Here is a 16,978-nt window from a genome sequence, read left to right on the forward strand (position 1 = left end):
CTGCAAGGCAAAATAAGAAAAAAAGAAGATTTTGTGACTTAAAGAATTAAGCAACATATTACCGTACCTGGTTTGAGGCTCTGGACAAACTTGCTAACATATTTAGAAGATACTAGATAAAACAGGAACATGACTTGTATATTGAATACTAAGAAATGTTTATTATAGTTATATTTATTTATCTAAGTCCTAAGCCCCAGTGGTGCTCAGGGCTTACTCCTGGCTCAGTGTTCAGGGATCACTCCTGGTGGTTCAGGAGATCATTTTGAGTGCCAGGGCTAAAACCATATGGACTGTGTGCAAGGAAAGCTCCCCACCTACCACTTCCTAAGAGTCTTTGTCTTTTAGGGACAGACTCAACATATTTAGAGGTGAATAAACAAGTATGCGCTTGCTGCCCTGGGTCACAGGGGAGAGCAGGTCTGGACACACTTCCCTTCTAAACACTCACAGTCATCATCTGTGTGCAGCTTGGCCTTCAGTTTCTCCATTTTTTTCTCATCCCGTAAGAGAGTCCTGTCTTTTTTCAGTGTCCCCGTCCCTTCCTCCTTCTTTTCTTCCATTGTTTCTTGGATTAAAGAGTATTCTTCATAGTTTGTTATTCCTATAAGCACAGATTAGGAGATTCATAGTTTGTTATTTCTGCAAATACAAATTAGAGTAAGTCCTGAGTACCCCTGGGTATGACCCCCAAACAAAGAATCATCTAAAATAGATGATCCCATTGTGGTTTTCCCCTTTCAGCTTGGGTCCTGTAATACCCCAAGGAGAAGATGGGAAAGAGAGATGAGCAGGCTGTTCTTTCCACATGATGGGTCAGGGCACACATCAAACAACTGGCTAGGAGCACGTCCAACTAAATAACTCAAGTGCAAAACAATGCATTTAATTTCTTTGTTTTAAATTTGAGAAGCTCGAACAAAATAGGGCTTATGGAGAAGAAAGAAAGAGCTTGTGTAAGTAGCTGAAGAACTAACCAGGTTTCCCTTCATGTCAAGAATAATGATGGGAGGGAAACGTGGGACAATGTTCTAGGGTGCTAGGAAATGTACACAGTGGAGGGATGGGTGTTGGAACATTGTATGACTGAAACCTAATCATGAACAGCTTTGTAAGTGTCTATCTTACAGTGATTCAACAACAACAAAAATTTTTTAAAGGAAAGAATAGGCAACTTGCTTCAAATATTGAATCACCTCATATAGAGAGAAGACCATGTCCTCTGAGGACACTCATAGAAGCTAAAGAAGATGGCAGGAGGAAGAGAGAGAGTTCAAGGAGCTGAAGCACATATTTTGCATATGAGAGGCCTGGGTTGGATCTCCAGCCTCCTAGAGCATTGACTTGAGAGTAGCCCTTGAGAACTACCAAGTGTGGCCTCCAAATCTTAAAAAAATGAAGCTATAAAAATACAAGCTGTCAATAAATGAGGCTGTCCTCAGGAGTCTTCAAGGGGACCCAGGAGTCAGTGACAGAATCTCAGCAGTGAGTAGGTACAGAATTCTATAGTTTCAGAAAAAACATGTCCCATAGTAACCTTTATTCTGTTGGCAGAAAGGGGACTCAAAGCTCTCAATGTGGACTTGTGAGAAGGTCAGGTGTTTACAAGGCCAGTGTGGGTTGCTGGGAATATAAACACATGCTCCTTTGAGACTGGTCAGGTGCCTATCCTTGTGACAGGGCACACAGTCACCTCTACCCCAGGCAGAGGCAATGCAGAAAACAGTTAAAAAGGGGTTGCTCACCTATTCTGCTGCAGATAGTGACCAGCAGCTCGCCCACCGTCTTGGAGTCATCCACCATCACGGTCTTCACAGAGCCATCCAGCATGCGGATTTTCTGAGGCCTCTGCTTCTTCTTATACTCCAGAATATCCTGGAGCCAAACCACACACACACACACACACACACACACACACACACACACACGTCACCTGGGAAACCAGGTATTGTGGCCAAAAAGAACTTTCCCACTAGTTGACTCTCATTTTGCCCTTCAAGCAAGTTTCTTGATGAGTTTCTTGGCCACTAATAGATTTCCAGCACTCAAATATCACTTTTATCAATAAGTCTTTGAACTCTCTTTTGGGAGACCATGGGAACCCTTGAGGGGCTTTGCATATGCTTTGCACCTGGGAACCTCAAGTTCAGTCTCCCTTAACATACTGCCAAGTTACCTAATCACTGAGTGATTAGGCTCCATCAGCACAACCAACTGTGGTTCCTCAAAAAAACAAAAAAGGAGGAAATATGAGTTAAACTAAAGTTTCACTATAGGAAATAGTTCCGGAGAAGGACTATGTACAGTCCACACAAATTAACCTCTGTAGAATGGCGTTTGCCTTTCACGTGGCTGACCCGTGTTCGATTCCTCCACCCCTCTCAGAGAGCCTGGCAAGCTACCGAGAGTATAGCCCCCGCACAGCAGAGCCTGGCAAACTACTCATGGCGTATTGGATATGCCAAAAAGAGTAACAATAAGTCTCACAACGAGAGGTGTTACTGGTGCCTGCTCGAACAAATTGATGAGTAACGGGATGACAGTGATCAGTGATCAGTAATCAGAATGACAGCAACATAGTCCTCTCCACAGCTGGGAGAGGTGTGAGCTGTGGGCAATCGACAGAAAAAAATTTCCCTCCTTGTCCTTTCAAAAACCAGTGGTTTATGTCTCTAGTGATCAGGGATATGTGTGCATGTGTGTATGCATGTTTATGTGCATATGCATATGTTAATATGTATATGTATATTGTATGTCTGTGTGTAAGTGCACATGTACCTGCATGTGTATGTATGCATGCAAATTGTATGTATTGTGTGTATATCTGTTTGCATGTGTATATGTAACTATATGTGGATGTGAGTGTGTGTATATATATGCAAATATATGCATTGTGTTCATGTATCTATGTATGCGTATGTATCTGTGACAGAGGAAGCAAATCACAAATCACCCCAGTACTGGCATCAAAACACAAGTGGTTTTCACAGTAAGAACAAGCGTTATTTCCATGGAGGATTATTTTAAGTAAGGTGTTTTACTGTACCTTTGAATCATAAAGTATAGTGGATAAATGAATCAGCATCACATTGTCTGCTATCATTCTACAGACAACTGACAGGGCTGAATCTGTTAACCTCATGTACCCAAAATGTAGTATCTTGGGAATTAAACAGCAAAATCACCTAACACCTTTTCACTCATTATTCCTTCCAATTTTCTGACATAACCATTTTTGGTTGTTGCATATCTGACCATGAACTCACCTCTCTGTCATGATCGTTCACAAACACACATGCAATGGTGATTAGTATTCCATTTCCAACTACCTGTACACTTTTTCATTTTTTCTTTGTTTCATTTATTATTAGCTTTCCTATCATTAGTCACCAAGATACTTCCCTCATGTTTATAGGAAGATGTTCTATCTTTTCCAAGAACTTCCAAGTCCAACATCAGCAAACAGACTATATGAAATACTGAATCCAAGCTGCTTTAATTATATTGTATAGTTTCCAAAAATTTGCACTCCTTTCTATCACTCCTTAGTGATAAGGTAAGGTAAATCGCATCAAAGCTATTTATCAGAAGATATTCTTGGATCAAAATCAATAGCTGTTTTTCCCTCTTTTCTTGGATGTATGAACAATTCTCATTTCTAGGCGTGGGAATAAAGTTATAAGAAGCAAGAAATGAGAAAAGTAGCATACCCCATTCCGCAACATGTAATAATCCAGTGTTCTGCCCGCTTCCAGCCAGATCCCTTTCCTGGGGTCTTCATCAGAGAGAAACAGGCCATAGTCAGAAGCTGGAAGATAAACCAAAAGACAGAGAAAAGGCAAAAGTGTTGCAAAACCATCACTAGCTCCCAGTCCCTGAAGCTGCTGATGAGCTAATGGCATGAAAAGGGCCCCAAGCTCTTAACCAGAGAAGTGTTTCGTTTTGACACTTTCAACCACTACACAGAAAGCAGATGAGGAAGTGGGAGAGTTGGGGTATAAAACCAACACTTGCAGAGAGGCTCATGTTTCTCCACCCAAGGGAACTTCAGCAAAGGAGCAGTGGAATTTTCAAACTGAATCTGCCCTCAGCTAGCAAAGCCAGACCAGAAATCCAGGAAGAACACAATAGTTGAATCAGAGTTGCTGTTGACGTGACCCTTGAGATATTGGGGCAAAAAAGGGCCAATGGAGCCTTTATGTCACTTGAAGATGAAGCCTCTGTCCAATCTTTTGTGCTCAGTAATGACTACAGTTTGGGGGAAAATCCAAGAATGTTTAAAAGTTAAAGTGGGTATTCATTTTTAAAAAATTTATTTATAGAATCACCGTGAAAACAGTCATAAAGCTTTCATGTTTGAGTCTCAGTCATACAATGATCAAACACCCATCTCTTCACCAGTGCACATTCTCCACCACCAAGAACCTCAGTATACCCCCGATCCCACCCCTACCCCTGCCTGTGTGGCAGAAAATTACCACATTACTCTCTCTCTACTTTGATTACATTCAATATTTCTACACCAGCTCCACCATTATTATTTGGAATTTTCTCCAACACCCAGACCAGCCAAAAAGGCAATGTTAGACAATTTGTTTGGTATTGTTGGTTATGAGTAGCATATGATGTCATGCGGCCATGAGAGCAGCTAGCGATCTGAAGATTCTAAACTTTTCAATTTTCTGGAGAGATTTCTACCAAGAGCCGCTCAGTTCCGAGATTAGTTTGTGAGTCTCTGGGATCATGACCACTAAGGAGCTTAATAAGTAACTGGAGGTCATTCATGGGTGTCATCTCAGGGTTCCGTTGGGGCGAAGGAGGAGAAGGACTGGCTCCTCCCCTATCCCATGAGGCCTGGTATGTGTCATCACTGCTGGCCCATACCTGCATTTTATATTGAGTTCTGGAAGATGGCAGCCACCGGGCTTCCCAGGGAACAGGCAGAGGGATGGCACCTGCTCCCATCTTGGGTGGCCCAGAAAAGGTGACCTAATGCAAGTCTGGAGGCATTTCTGCCAAGAGCCACTCAGTTCCGAGATTTGTGTTTGCAGTGGGTATTCTTGAAGAGATTCATCTCTCAAAAACCTCATCTTTGGGCTTCAATACATTATGTATATTATTCAAAACACTAGGTTATTTCTAATATCCCAAGAAAAAATAGTTTGCTCATGTCCCAGCCTTACCTTAAGATCTGATTGTCTAATCATTTATAGCATTTCTTTTACTCATTTTTTTCCCAAAACTTAACTACAGTTAAGTTCTGCACTCCACAACAGAAACCCCCTCAGCTGCACCAGAGAGTTCAAAAGGAGGGAGGCAGGAAGATTGCTCTCTGCTCTGTCCAAAGACTTCTGAACACTCTCCAGGAAAGCCTCAGAGATGCCCAGGACACTCAAAAATGGTCTATTTAACAGAAAACAACTTCATGATCCAAAAGGGCTGATTAGTCATGTAGCAATCCAAGCAGGGAAACTTCTTCTAACTGAAGTCACATTGCTTTATACAACTGTCTCAGAGGTACATTTTTACTCATCTTCAAAATATATTAGCACTCCAGAGACTGGAGAGATAATATAGAAGGAAGTGTGCTTGCCTTGCATGCAGCCAACCCAGGTTCAATCCCCAGCACAATATATGGTCTCCGAACCCTGTCAAGAGTGATCCTGGAGCACAGAGACAGGAATAAGTCCTGAACACAGCTGAGGATGGCCCAAAATAAAAAACAACAAAGAACCCCAAAATCAATTTTTTTAAATGTTGGAATAAACTGAAAAAAGAAATGCTATAAATGATTGGACAACCAGATATTGAGGTAAGGCTGGGACATGAGCAAACTCTATTTTTCTTTCTTGGGATATTAGAAATAACCTAGTATTTTGAATAATATACATAATGTACTCAGGCCCAAAGATGAGGTTTTTGAAAGATGAATCTCTTCTAGAATACCCACTGCGACTTTTAAACATTCTTGGATTTTTCTGCTTTCAAATTTTAAAATAAGTCTTGTCAGCTTTCACACTAAATCCTTACTAATTTGGGAGTTATGGAAGTTTCTTCTGGACCAATCAAACACCCAATAAGGAATGTAGATCAAGGCCCAGGAAAATGGAAAGTAAAACTGCCTTAATGACTTTGCTTTGAATTCATTAATGAACTGAGTAGTTTAATCCAGGCGTTTTTCTGGGGGCGGGGGTGGGAAGTATTTGGGATTACTCCAGGCTCTGCATTCAAGAATCACTCATGGTGGTGCTTGGGGAAACATAGATGATGGGACCAAACCATGGTTGGCTGCATGAAAGACAAGCACCTTACCCACTCTACTATTGTTCTGGCCCCTCAGATGCCTTTTTAAAGAAAGCTTTGAGATAAAGTTTTTAAAGACTCTTCAAATTACTTGACATATGAGCCTTGCCCAGCAAGCTGGTGGTAGTTCTAGCCTTTCTCAAGCTACAGGCAGTGGGAAGTTTCTATGTATGCAGGTAAGTCTCAGGATACACAAAAGCCTCATCTCCTCCTTGAATAGCTTCAGTTGTGCCTCCCCAAGCATTGCACCCAGATCATCCATGCTGATGTGTGTGGGGTGATGACCAGAGGCTGGCAATGTAAATTACTTGGTAATAAACTCTATCATTCCATGATGAATCCCACATAAGAAAGAAGTCGGGTACAGGCGCAACAGAACACACATCCAAGGATACCCCCTGGAGGTCTCTATATCCTTTGCACCTCAGAGAAGGACATGCCAATGACTCTACCAGTCAGAGCCAAACCCCTGACCTACCTTGGCCAGTTTGTGCCTCAGGGACTCGTTCTCGAATGACTCGGCAGGCATCATACACAGCCGTGGAAGGCTCAAACTGCATAGTCTTTACCACATTGCAGTGGCGGACACAAATCTTCAAGGATAGGGCCACCATGTTGCTAAGCAATCTGAAGACTCTCACCTAGAATGTCTGGAAGACACAAACAGACACATGCTGAGCACCTGCACAGTCATTTTTCAGGAAGAAAAAAGAAACATGAGACTCACGTTTATGAACCAAAGAAAACAAAACAGCAATCGGCTTCAGATCCTCTGACACAGGATGGAAAGAGCTCATGTTAGCGTTGGCACTTTGTGGCATGGCCAGCACAAGTGCAGGAGGAGAGAAGCAGACGTGTTCAAGTTCCTCCTTGCCCTGATTCCTACTTGAGGGCCCCAGGCAGGGCATGATGGAGAAGAAGGTTCCAGGTGAGCATTCACCAGCAGAGAGGCAGGAGCCTAGGTGCCCATTATACTCCACTGCGGGCTCTGTTTGTAGACTCAGTACTCAGTTCCCACATTACTCACTCCAGGGAGAAGTTACAGGGTTTTTCCTCCACATCATGTAGCAAACACTCAGTTTCCAGGCCCAGCTACCACCAGCAGATGAGTGAATCCAGACAAAGCCCTTGGGCCACTGCACTTCAGTTTCCACACATATCTGGTAAAGTCCACATAACTCATAGAAGAATTGAATTGAAGGAAGGCCAGTGCCAGGCCAGTGCACAGCCTTCATGGATGAGGCCAGGTGGGCCAAGTGACACACCAGGGGCCTGAGACCCAGCCAACCTCTCTTCATGGGCCTCATAGTAAAAGAGGGCCAAGTCAAGCTGCATTGTGCATAGTCAACTATTGTATACTTTGCTTTTTACTCAGTTCAATGGTCCAGAAAGCATTCCAGTAGAGGCTAAGGTTCCATGATGTCATTGGAACCTTTTGAAAATCTAGGCCTAGTTATTCAGTTAATTTTCTTTGATTAAGTAATTTCCCCCCCTTCTACTACTAACTGTTCTATCCAGTGGCAAATGCTGAAGCTTCTGATCCAAGCCAGCCCGTGCTGATGCTTTGGGTACAGGAGAGACCTTGTATTTACCTCACCCAAGGAACCATCATGAATTGATGCACTGGCACCTTGCTGACTTTGCCATGGCAATTTTTCACATCCTACTGTGGTACAGATAGTAAGCAGGGGCCTCTCCAGCTCACATAGTTTATCATTACAGAAAATACAGGAATAAGTCTGAATTACAGGTCCCCTTGTATCTCTTCCCACTCAAGAATGCAAACTGTGTTGGGTTTGGTGGTGGTGGGATGTTGTTATTTTGTAAACTGATACAATATAACTTTAAAATTACTGCAAATTTTTAAACTATAAGATAGATCATGCAAGTATGGGCTGTAGGATAATATTGGTTTGTCCTTTCTCCCTTGCCACAAGGAGCTTTGGTTTATTAGGTTACACCCATCACAGTGCTCCTGAGTCACTCCCATTTCTCTGTGCTTATCTGTAACTTCTCTGTGCTCTCCTCCCCAACCAGTAAATCACCCTTTCACCCTAATGAGATTCTGTTAACATTTAAGGTCAGATCCTTCTAAGGACACTTGACTTGTATTGTAAGTTAACATTGCCTTTCTCCTCTCCTTATATCTTTTGAATAGTTTACTTTAAAGCAATGTCCTTTTTGAATGGACAAAAAAAAGGACAGTTAATATTATGCTTTTGTAACTTGGGATTTAATTGTCTCTGAACAATCTGCATTCCGGGGCATCTGCTTCCTTGACTTAAGCCTCGGTTGTCCTTAGTTCCTAGCACCCTAAAAGCAGGGTCCCAACAAGGGACTGAATGGATCCAGGTTAAGCTGTGAGCTACCCTGGCTTCGAAATGCGCCAGGCAAAAGCGCCACCATAGTCAACTATAAATTAAGAGCATGGTCATGGACAAATGTTATCATGATACAAAAATAACAGCAAGATTAAGACCCTGCTAGGGATAGAAAAGACTAATCTGGTCTGTGCACTATAATCTGAGATAGAGATGGCCCCAGGAGAGCAATTCTAAAAGCTTAATATCTCTCTACATGCAAAACGATTTATATTATGAATAGTTATATGTTTGTTAGACAAGGAGAGGAGAAACACACTCATGGGATTCAGCTCTTGGGTGGGTCATCTTACTGAATGAGTATCTGTCCTAGGAGCAGCTTTCCCTGAGGGAAGAACTGTACCTCTGTTGATTGTATGACCACACCTATGTGTAATTATTAGCCCAACCCCTCATGTTTTGGGATTTAACTAGACTGTAAGGGTGGGTTGGGGGAGCCAGAAGGAGAATGAAGGGGGATCCAGAAAGAGAATGAAGTAGCATGGGGGAGGAAGAAGCAGGAGAATGAGAAGAGAATGGAGATGGGAATGGAATAAATTGCAACTGACACCAACCAGCCTGGCCCTCATTTCCTCCTTCATCTGCCCATTGCCATCGACCTGCCTGGGGTGGGAGAAGTGGCCTGAGACTACCAAACACAGGTGGCAGAGAGAGAGAGCTGTGCTGAGGCCCCATCATATTTTATTTGGTATATACACAATGGGCTGGGAAGTAAGCTCCAGAAACTGATTGGATGAGGGGACTGCCTGGCATGCATGGGGCTCCAGGTTCGATCCTTGCAAACCCAAGTACTGGATATAGCCCCTGTAACTCCCAACAATGCTGAAAACCTAGTACCCCCAAATGAAAACCAGCCAAGCAAGGCAAACTGCCAGGACTGAGGGGAGAGAAGTGACATGGGCTAGGGGCTGCACCAGGGAAAGGGGCATTTTAGCTTTCTTGATAGACTTTTGGCTTCCAATGACAGATGATGCAGTTATCTGGAGACAGGAGACAGCTAACACATACTATCATGGAGCAGCCATTTCTACCCTCCGCCTCTGTCCTTGATGACTTATGTCCTTGGTGAAAACATTCATTCGACAAACACCAAGATACACTTCTCAGCAAATAAGAGACCACTTACAAGGCATCTGCCATAAGCCATACCACTGACCAGACTGATGCTTCCACAGTAAGCAAGGATGGGCCAGGGAGAGAGCTCAGCAGAGAGAGCACATGCTTGGACTGCATAGGGCAGAATTCCACCCCTGGAGCCACCACTAGGAGAGACCCTGTAAAAAATGCCAAATATCCAGTGGTTTCCCAACTCTGCTCTCAAAGACCTTTAAAGCATATTGGAAAGGTTCTCCAGACTTCTCTCTTTTTTTTTTTTTTTGCTTTTTGGGTCACATCTAGCGATGCACATGGGTTGCTCCTGGCTCTGCACTCAGGAATTACTCCTGGCGGTGCTCAGGGGACCATATGGGATGCTGGGAATCGAACCCGGGTCGGCCGCGTGCAAGGCAAACGCCCTCCCCACTGTGTTATTGCTCCAGCCTCAGACTTCTCTTTTTATATCCTCTCTTTGTCATTATTTCTTTCTCTTGCCCCACCTTAGATATGAGTATCTTTTTGGCTCTTAGTTCTTTTTTAGTTTGTCTTTTGGTGAAAGACAGGCCATAGATTCACAGAGTATACAACCCTCCGCCCCCTGACAACACACACACACACACACACTCCCTTCTTCTCCCTGAGCACTTCTGTGCTGACTGTACATGTGAAAGCTGCCTGGGCTGGTGCAGATTCTAACAGCCACTGATCTGTGGCACCCGTCTTGCAGGAGACACCGAGCTAGGAAACCAGCAGTGAATTCCCTTCTGAGGGAAACGTCTTTCTGTGCTGGCTGCTGTAAAGAGTTTGAGATGAAGGTAGCAGCACAGGCTGCCTGCGTTCTCCCAACAAACAAACAACAAACAAACCCCTCAGTCCATATACTGAAAGGGGCAGCAAGAGTGGGGCCCACGCCAGCCGGCAGCACCAGCCCGCAGCCTTCTCTGTGGAAAGCGGAGCAGGACTCTGCCCCTGCAAAGGTCCCAGAGAATGAATGAGCCAATACAGGTGAGCACATGAGGAAGGTCAGGTGTGTGTGTTGTGGGGGTTTGGATGGTCACTACAGCCCACAGGGGCAAGAGGATTGCAGGACGCATCTCCAGGCCTGCAAAATTCATTTTCTTGGATCCTGTAACTGTTCAGGATCCATTTAGCTATTGACAAAGACAGACATATTTCCTGCCTAGACAGAGCATATCTAACATGGCCCTGTCACTGACTCAGATCAGCTCACGTGCCTTTTTCTAGAAATATTTGAGGATGAGCTGTATGGATGGTTGTGTTTGGGAAACAAGTCACCACATCATATAGGCTGTTCTCTGACATCGGTGATATATTCACCTCAACTGTCCCTAAGGAAAACTCTCCCCAGGGGCAGATCCAGATTATGCTGGTACCTGCCAGGGGCTGGTCCAAACAGTTGGTCCTGGGCCAACCTTCAGGAGGAGCTGTGGGGTGCTGTAGACTCCCCAAGAGAGCACAGGCCCAGGCCATATGCCTCAGTCAGACCTGGATCTTCCAGAGGGTAAGAGCTGCCCAGCACCGTCCGCTGGGTCTATATTCACAGGCACTATTCTGACCCAGGGGAATGGCTGTGCCCCATTCCCATGCCTGACTGTGTCTCCTTCCAAACCCTTGCTCCCTCTTGGCAGGCAGAGAACAGCCCTGCTAGCTACCAGCACACAGGACGCACACAACACCAACATCAGTGAGGGCCTGTGTAAAATCCTCCTTCACCCCTGTTCATGTCACAGTCCCCTGGGAGCAATTCTGCTCTCTCAGAGAGCTTTCTTCCACAGGACCTGCTCTTCTCTGAGGAAGGAAGGATAAGCACGGCCTACAAGTACCAACCCACTTTGCCGACATCTTGCCTTGAGCGAGAGCTGGACTTGCTGTGAACCCTTGCACTCAATACACTGGGCCCAGCAGGCCCATGCAAGGCCCAGTCTGCTGTTTCCTGCAATGCTGAGTCAGCTATCCTCTGGGAATGAAAAGAGGGTCCAGGAGGCAAGAAGGCAGAGCCTCCATTTCCTGTCACTCAGGCCTGAGTGACTATGTCAGATCTATCTATCCTAACTTCCCAGGCCCTCCCATCAGTCCTCTCCCAGCTCCAAGAGGCCACCTCACAGCCTGTGAGGACTCCTACTGACATGAAACTTGGAGGCACAGCACATGGGAGACCAGGAATCCAGAGACACAACCCATGGAGAACACTCTTCTCCTTCAGGGCATTAGAGAAAGTCAGGATTATGCCTTCACTCTGAACACTTTGGCTAGAAATTACTGGCATTTAAGGATCAGGAGCACAGGGAAAAATGAGAAATGATTAACTCCTCACACACAAGGGAAGCTAGCAGCAGGCCAGGCAGTGCAATCACATTCCAGTCAAGCTGCTGTTCCCCAGGGCTGCCTGGCAAACTGCACCTGTGCTCTTCACCAAGTGGCCCTGCATCTTCTCCTCTGTATCCAATATGCCAGCGCTGATTTCCAGCATTGGAAAATTTTGCCCCCATTTCCCTCTTGGGGAAAAAAAACATCACCATAGGCATGTATGACACCTGTGGCCCGAGCATAGAACCCAGCATGTACCAAAGCACTTGTAAATGTTGTCATTATGAACTTTATGGAGAGAGTTAAACTGATTTGGGGTCCAAGTTAGTCATTGAGAATGACCTACACTAATATGGTGAGGATAGACAAAGCAGGGGGCTGAATTCCAGCAGGCCCAGCTCTCTCTGTTCACACAACCTGGGTCCCCAACCCCGGGAGCATCACCTCCTCATGCCCAAGATGAAGTTCTCTCCACATCCATGATGTCTAAGACAAAACTTGGCAAAAGAGACACTCAAATAGGAAGCCAAGTTGTATGAGTCAGGAAAGACTGGACATGCCCAAAGGACAGGACCATAGTGGGTCACAAATAAACAGCACATGAAGGGGCTGGAGCGATAGCACAGCGGGTAGGGCGTTTGCCTTGCACGCGGCCGACCCGGGTTCGAATCCGAGCATCCCATATGGTCCCCTGAGCACTGCCAGGAGTAATTCCTGAGTGTAGAACCAGGAGAAACCCCTGTGCATCGCCGGGTGTGACCCAAAAAGCAAAAAAATAAAAATAAAAAAAAATAAACAGCACATGAAGAGGACACCAGTTTCTATTTACTCAACAGAGCAGGGATGAAAACACGGGTCAGCATTTCTACTCCACTTGGAAAGAGAGACAGTGAGCCAACAACAATGATGAGGAGAGCCTTTGACATAATTTTCCATTTTGACATGAAGAAACTTATTTAGAGATCGAGTGAGGTGCACATACCACCATATTCTAAAATTTTAAGCCCACCAAAGACCCCTTAGACTGACTATCCCTCCTTCCCACTCTGCTCCTGACCCCAGCACCTAAAGTTCCCTTGTTTAGTTTCTTATTGAGTCTAAAGATCTGAATGAAGTGAAGCCCAAGCTCTGAGAAGTGGTTATTTGCATTTAGAACCTATGACCTTCTCAGAATATCAAGTATCAGAATCTCTCTGACAAACTATCTGTAAGCTGTCCTTCATTAAAGATATGCCTGTTTCCCAGGGATTTGTGAGGCTAGAGGATCAGTACTGCAAACCACCCCAGAGCTCAGGGATTGTGGGCAACGAATGGGGATGAGTGAGAGAGAGGCAGGTTTGCTGAAAAGGAAGGGGAGCAGACAGCTGTCTTTGTAGCTTTACAATCTGGCTGGCAATTCATTTTTAATGCACGCAGCACTTTGGAATGTGTGGGTCTTCAGAGTCAAAACACTTAGCCCAAGAGTCAGCATCTGACTCACTCACTTCCCATCTCCCACTCCCGTTGTAAGAAAGGTCTTCATCATCACAAGATTAATGGGTGAATTTTTCACCCCTGGGAAACTGCTTTGGTTATTTTAGCCCATGTGGCTTGCCTATCTTAAATGGTTCCCTGGCTCCATTCCTCAAATGACTTCTGCTTTGACCCTGCATGGAGCTTTGCTCTGATGAGCTGATCTTTCCAACTACTGGGGGCAGGGTCCCTTTTACTCTGGCACCTTGCCCTCTTACACCAATGCCCCTAGTGAAACAAAGGGAGAGATCATAGACTTGAGAGCTTATTCACAGATCTGTTAGAGAGCAAAGTTGGTTTGTGGTTGCTGAGTTTTCATTCATGGGTAAAAATAAGAAACTGCATAACCCTGGACTGTGGGTATGTGTTAAAATGTACAGAGTTAGACAAGGGAGAGGCTGGCTACCCTCTGGGTATGCACTATGATGTAGAGTGAGGCCAGGGAGGGACAGGCTACTCCCATGCCCATGATTATGACACAAGCAGAGCAGGACACATCACCCACACATCCTTGGGGGTCTTTCAGTCTTGTTAATGTCTTTTTTTAGATGTACTGTCCTTAAAAGATATTTTATTTTACTTTTTAAATTTTTCCTTTTATGAAATAACCATGATATATACAGTTACAACGTTGTTCATGATTGGGCTTCAGTCATGCAATGTTCCAACACCCATCCCTTCACCAATACTGGTGAATTTCCCATCACCAATATCCCCAGTTTCCCACCTGCCAGGACCCCCCTCCCAGCCTGTCTCTATAGTAGGCACTTTTATTCTCTGTCTCTATCTCTGTCTCTCTGTCTCTGTCTTTCTCTCTCTGTCTTTCCTTTTGGGCATTATGGTTATCATGCATATTGAAAGGTTATCATGTATATTTCTTTTCCTACTTTCAACACACAATTCTTGTCTAACGTGATCATTTCCAACTATCATTGTTGCAGTGGTCCCTTCTCTTTCCTAATTGCCCTCCCCTCCCTGACTTGTGGCAAGTTTACAACCATGTACCAGTACTCCTTGTCCTAGTTTTTACTATCCTTGAGTTTGCTAGTCTTTCTCTCATTCAGTGAAACAGGAAGAAATTTCCAGATTAAGATCTGGTTTTGCATATCAGGACTCAACAAGGAAACCCAATTTCTGTACCCCTTAAATTTTAGCAGAGGCACCAACCAGTTTGGAGAGCAGATTTGCAAGGACAAATGGAGAATATTAAAGCATAGTTTTACCTCCTGTACTGTTAATGTGTGAGTATGCTATAATCAGAGTAAAAGTTGAATGTAGGACCTATGTAAGCTCTATCAGTTATTATATAATCACTGTATTGTCAATTTCATCATATTGTGTTCTAAAACAATGCAATATCAGTGTTGTTAGTACCATACAATGGATTTGAAGGAGTTATGAATAATTAAAACATAACTGATACCAAAAAAAAAGATCTGGTTTTGAATTCATTGGTACCATAATTCACTCAAATAATTTGAGACTGTTTACAAACAGAGAAAAGATAGAAAAATGAAAGGTCAGGTCCAAGAGGGAAAAGAAAAGAAAGAAAAACAGAAGTAAAGGTCAAGATCAAGAGACCTATGAACCACTTACCGTTCATCTGTATTAACTGGGCATAATTAACCCCAATATTTGCTTTATTCTGACTCTCATCCATAAATCTATAAAGTCCCAGAGAAACATATTCTCAAGGCTGCTGCTGAGGCAGATACACACACAAGTTGGCCCTAAGGTACATGTCACCAGGATGGTGAAAGAGGGAGACTCATTTCTGCTGGGGGACAAAAGTGGAGCTTAGCACTATGATGATTTTGAAGCAAATATTCAGTGTTCTCCAGACTGTTCCCAAAAGACAGGTCCTAATTTGCATTGTGCTTACTGCAGGTTGAAAGAGTTGTTTGCTGCCATGTATAGGAAGCAGTGTGAACTCAGATTGGAAAGTGACAGGAGGCCATCATACTTGGCTTTCCTTGGAAATGGAAGAAATCTTCTACTTCCTCACTCCCTTTCTCTGGCTGGCTCTCTCCTCAGTGACTCAGCGCCTCCCAACATCAGTCACAAGTGCAATAGTCTGTGTTTGGGCAAGGACCAAGTCTGAAGGGAAATAAGAGCAAATTTAAAGTGTATTCTTCCACTTATCTTTCATCCATGAGCAGCCACAAACTAGGAGGACATTTCTGTTAGGGCCATGGCAGGGATCAAAGATGGCATTCGTTGGAGAACTGAAAGCAACCAAGGCACTTTGCTAAAATTCACATTTCTAGATATTCAAAGTCCTTCAGTGTATTGCCAGAGCAACAATCAGGCATTCTCCCACCAGGTCCAATATTCTAAAGAAAAATAGCAATTATAGCAACTCTTTCCAAAATCACCCCCTTTTCATGTCTGAATGTTGGAACGACTCAGGGTAACTGAAGATAGTTTGTGGTATCCCTGATCTCAGCTTTAGACATTGAGTCCAGCTGTCCCCAGGATTTGTAAATCTTTTCTGGGACTTTCTCTTTCTCCCTAATATTAACATTGCATGTTTGTAAATGACTTAATAATAACAGCAGAAACGCAATAAGCACATAACAAGGTGCCTGACACTGATTTTAAACCCTTTTTATATGTCAAGTCACCAGATCTTCAACCTAACCCCTGGGGAAGGAGTTCTGACTTCACCATGACCTTGAGAGAGGTTGTATTTAAACACAGTGGGGGTTTGGAAGGCGAAAGGAATGGTGTACTTGAAGGACAGCGGTAAAGGGGGGCAGCACATTCATAATGCTTCTGTTAGCAATCAAACAGTCATGAGGTGTGTGATTGCATGTTATAGAGAGTTGATCCTTAGCATTTTACTTAATGGTTCTGTGTAAAACGTCCTGTCTCCCTGGAGTGTAGAGGTTGGAGAAGCTGTTTCCTAAGTAACAGAGCAACACAGGAGCAAAGAAAGGCTTGAATCCATGCCTGTCAGAATCCAGACTTCCGTGCCTGGCCCAACCCCACCCAAGAAAAACTTTACTAGTGTTTTGACACATCCCTTCCAGTGTTTACTCCCGATTTTGTGAGTTGGTTATGACAGGCTCTAATTCTTCACCCAAATGTTTCCCCCTTCTAATTACACATAAATATTGCACACAGTAAACCTTTTAGAAACACTGTTTTAGTAACCAAGTAAGATTGCAACGCAAGGTGTCATAATTGACTTGCAAGTTTTTGCTGATATAAACAGTATAACAATACCCTACAGTAAAAATTTTCTATTTAAAACTCTTTTCTCTGTTTCTGAGTACTTCTCTAAGAATTCATAGATATTTCTATAAAACAACCCAGACAGAATTAAGAAAACAAAGAAATCCAAATGTATCAGCATT

General features: G+C 43.9%; 1 protein-coding gene across 3 annotated transcripts in view; it reads right to left on the bottom strand.

Moving 5' to 3' along the window:
• The window catches only part of TLN2 (talin 2), a 412,543-nt gene that overhangs the window by 164,857 nt on the left and 230,708 nt on the right, over positions 1-16,978 (bottom strand). For all 3 annotated transcript variants that reach the window (XM_055129220.1, XM_004616684.2, XM_055129221.1), the window contains 4 exons: positions 6,782-6,953; positions 3,711-3,808; positions 1,746-1,875; positions 452-604 (listed from right to left, as the gene is read on the bottom strand). In XM_055129220.1, the coding sequence (XP_054985195.1) occupies positions 452-604; positions 1,746-1,875; positions 3,711-3,808; positions 6,782-6,917 (517 nt within the window). In that variant the 5' untranslated portion in view covers positions 6,918-6,953. The remainder of the gene's footprint in view (positions 1-451; positions 605-1,745; positions 1,876-3,710; positions 3,809-6,781; positions 6,954-16,978) is intronic.

This window comes from Sorex araneus, chromosome 2 (assembly GCF_027595985.1).
Source record: "Sorex araneus isolate mSorAra2 chromosome 2, mSorAra2.pri, whole genome shotgun sequence".
NCBI classification, from domain to species: domain Eukaryota; kingdom Metazoa; phylum Chordata; class Mammalia; order Eulipotyphla; family Soricidae; genus Sorex; species Sorex araneus.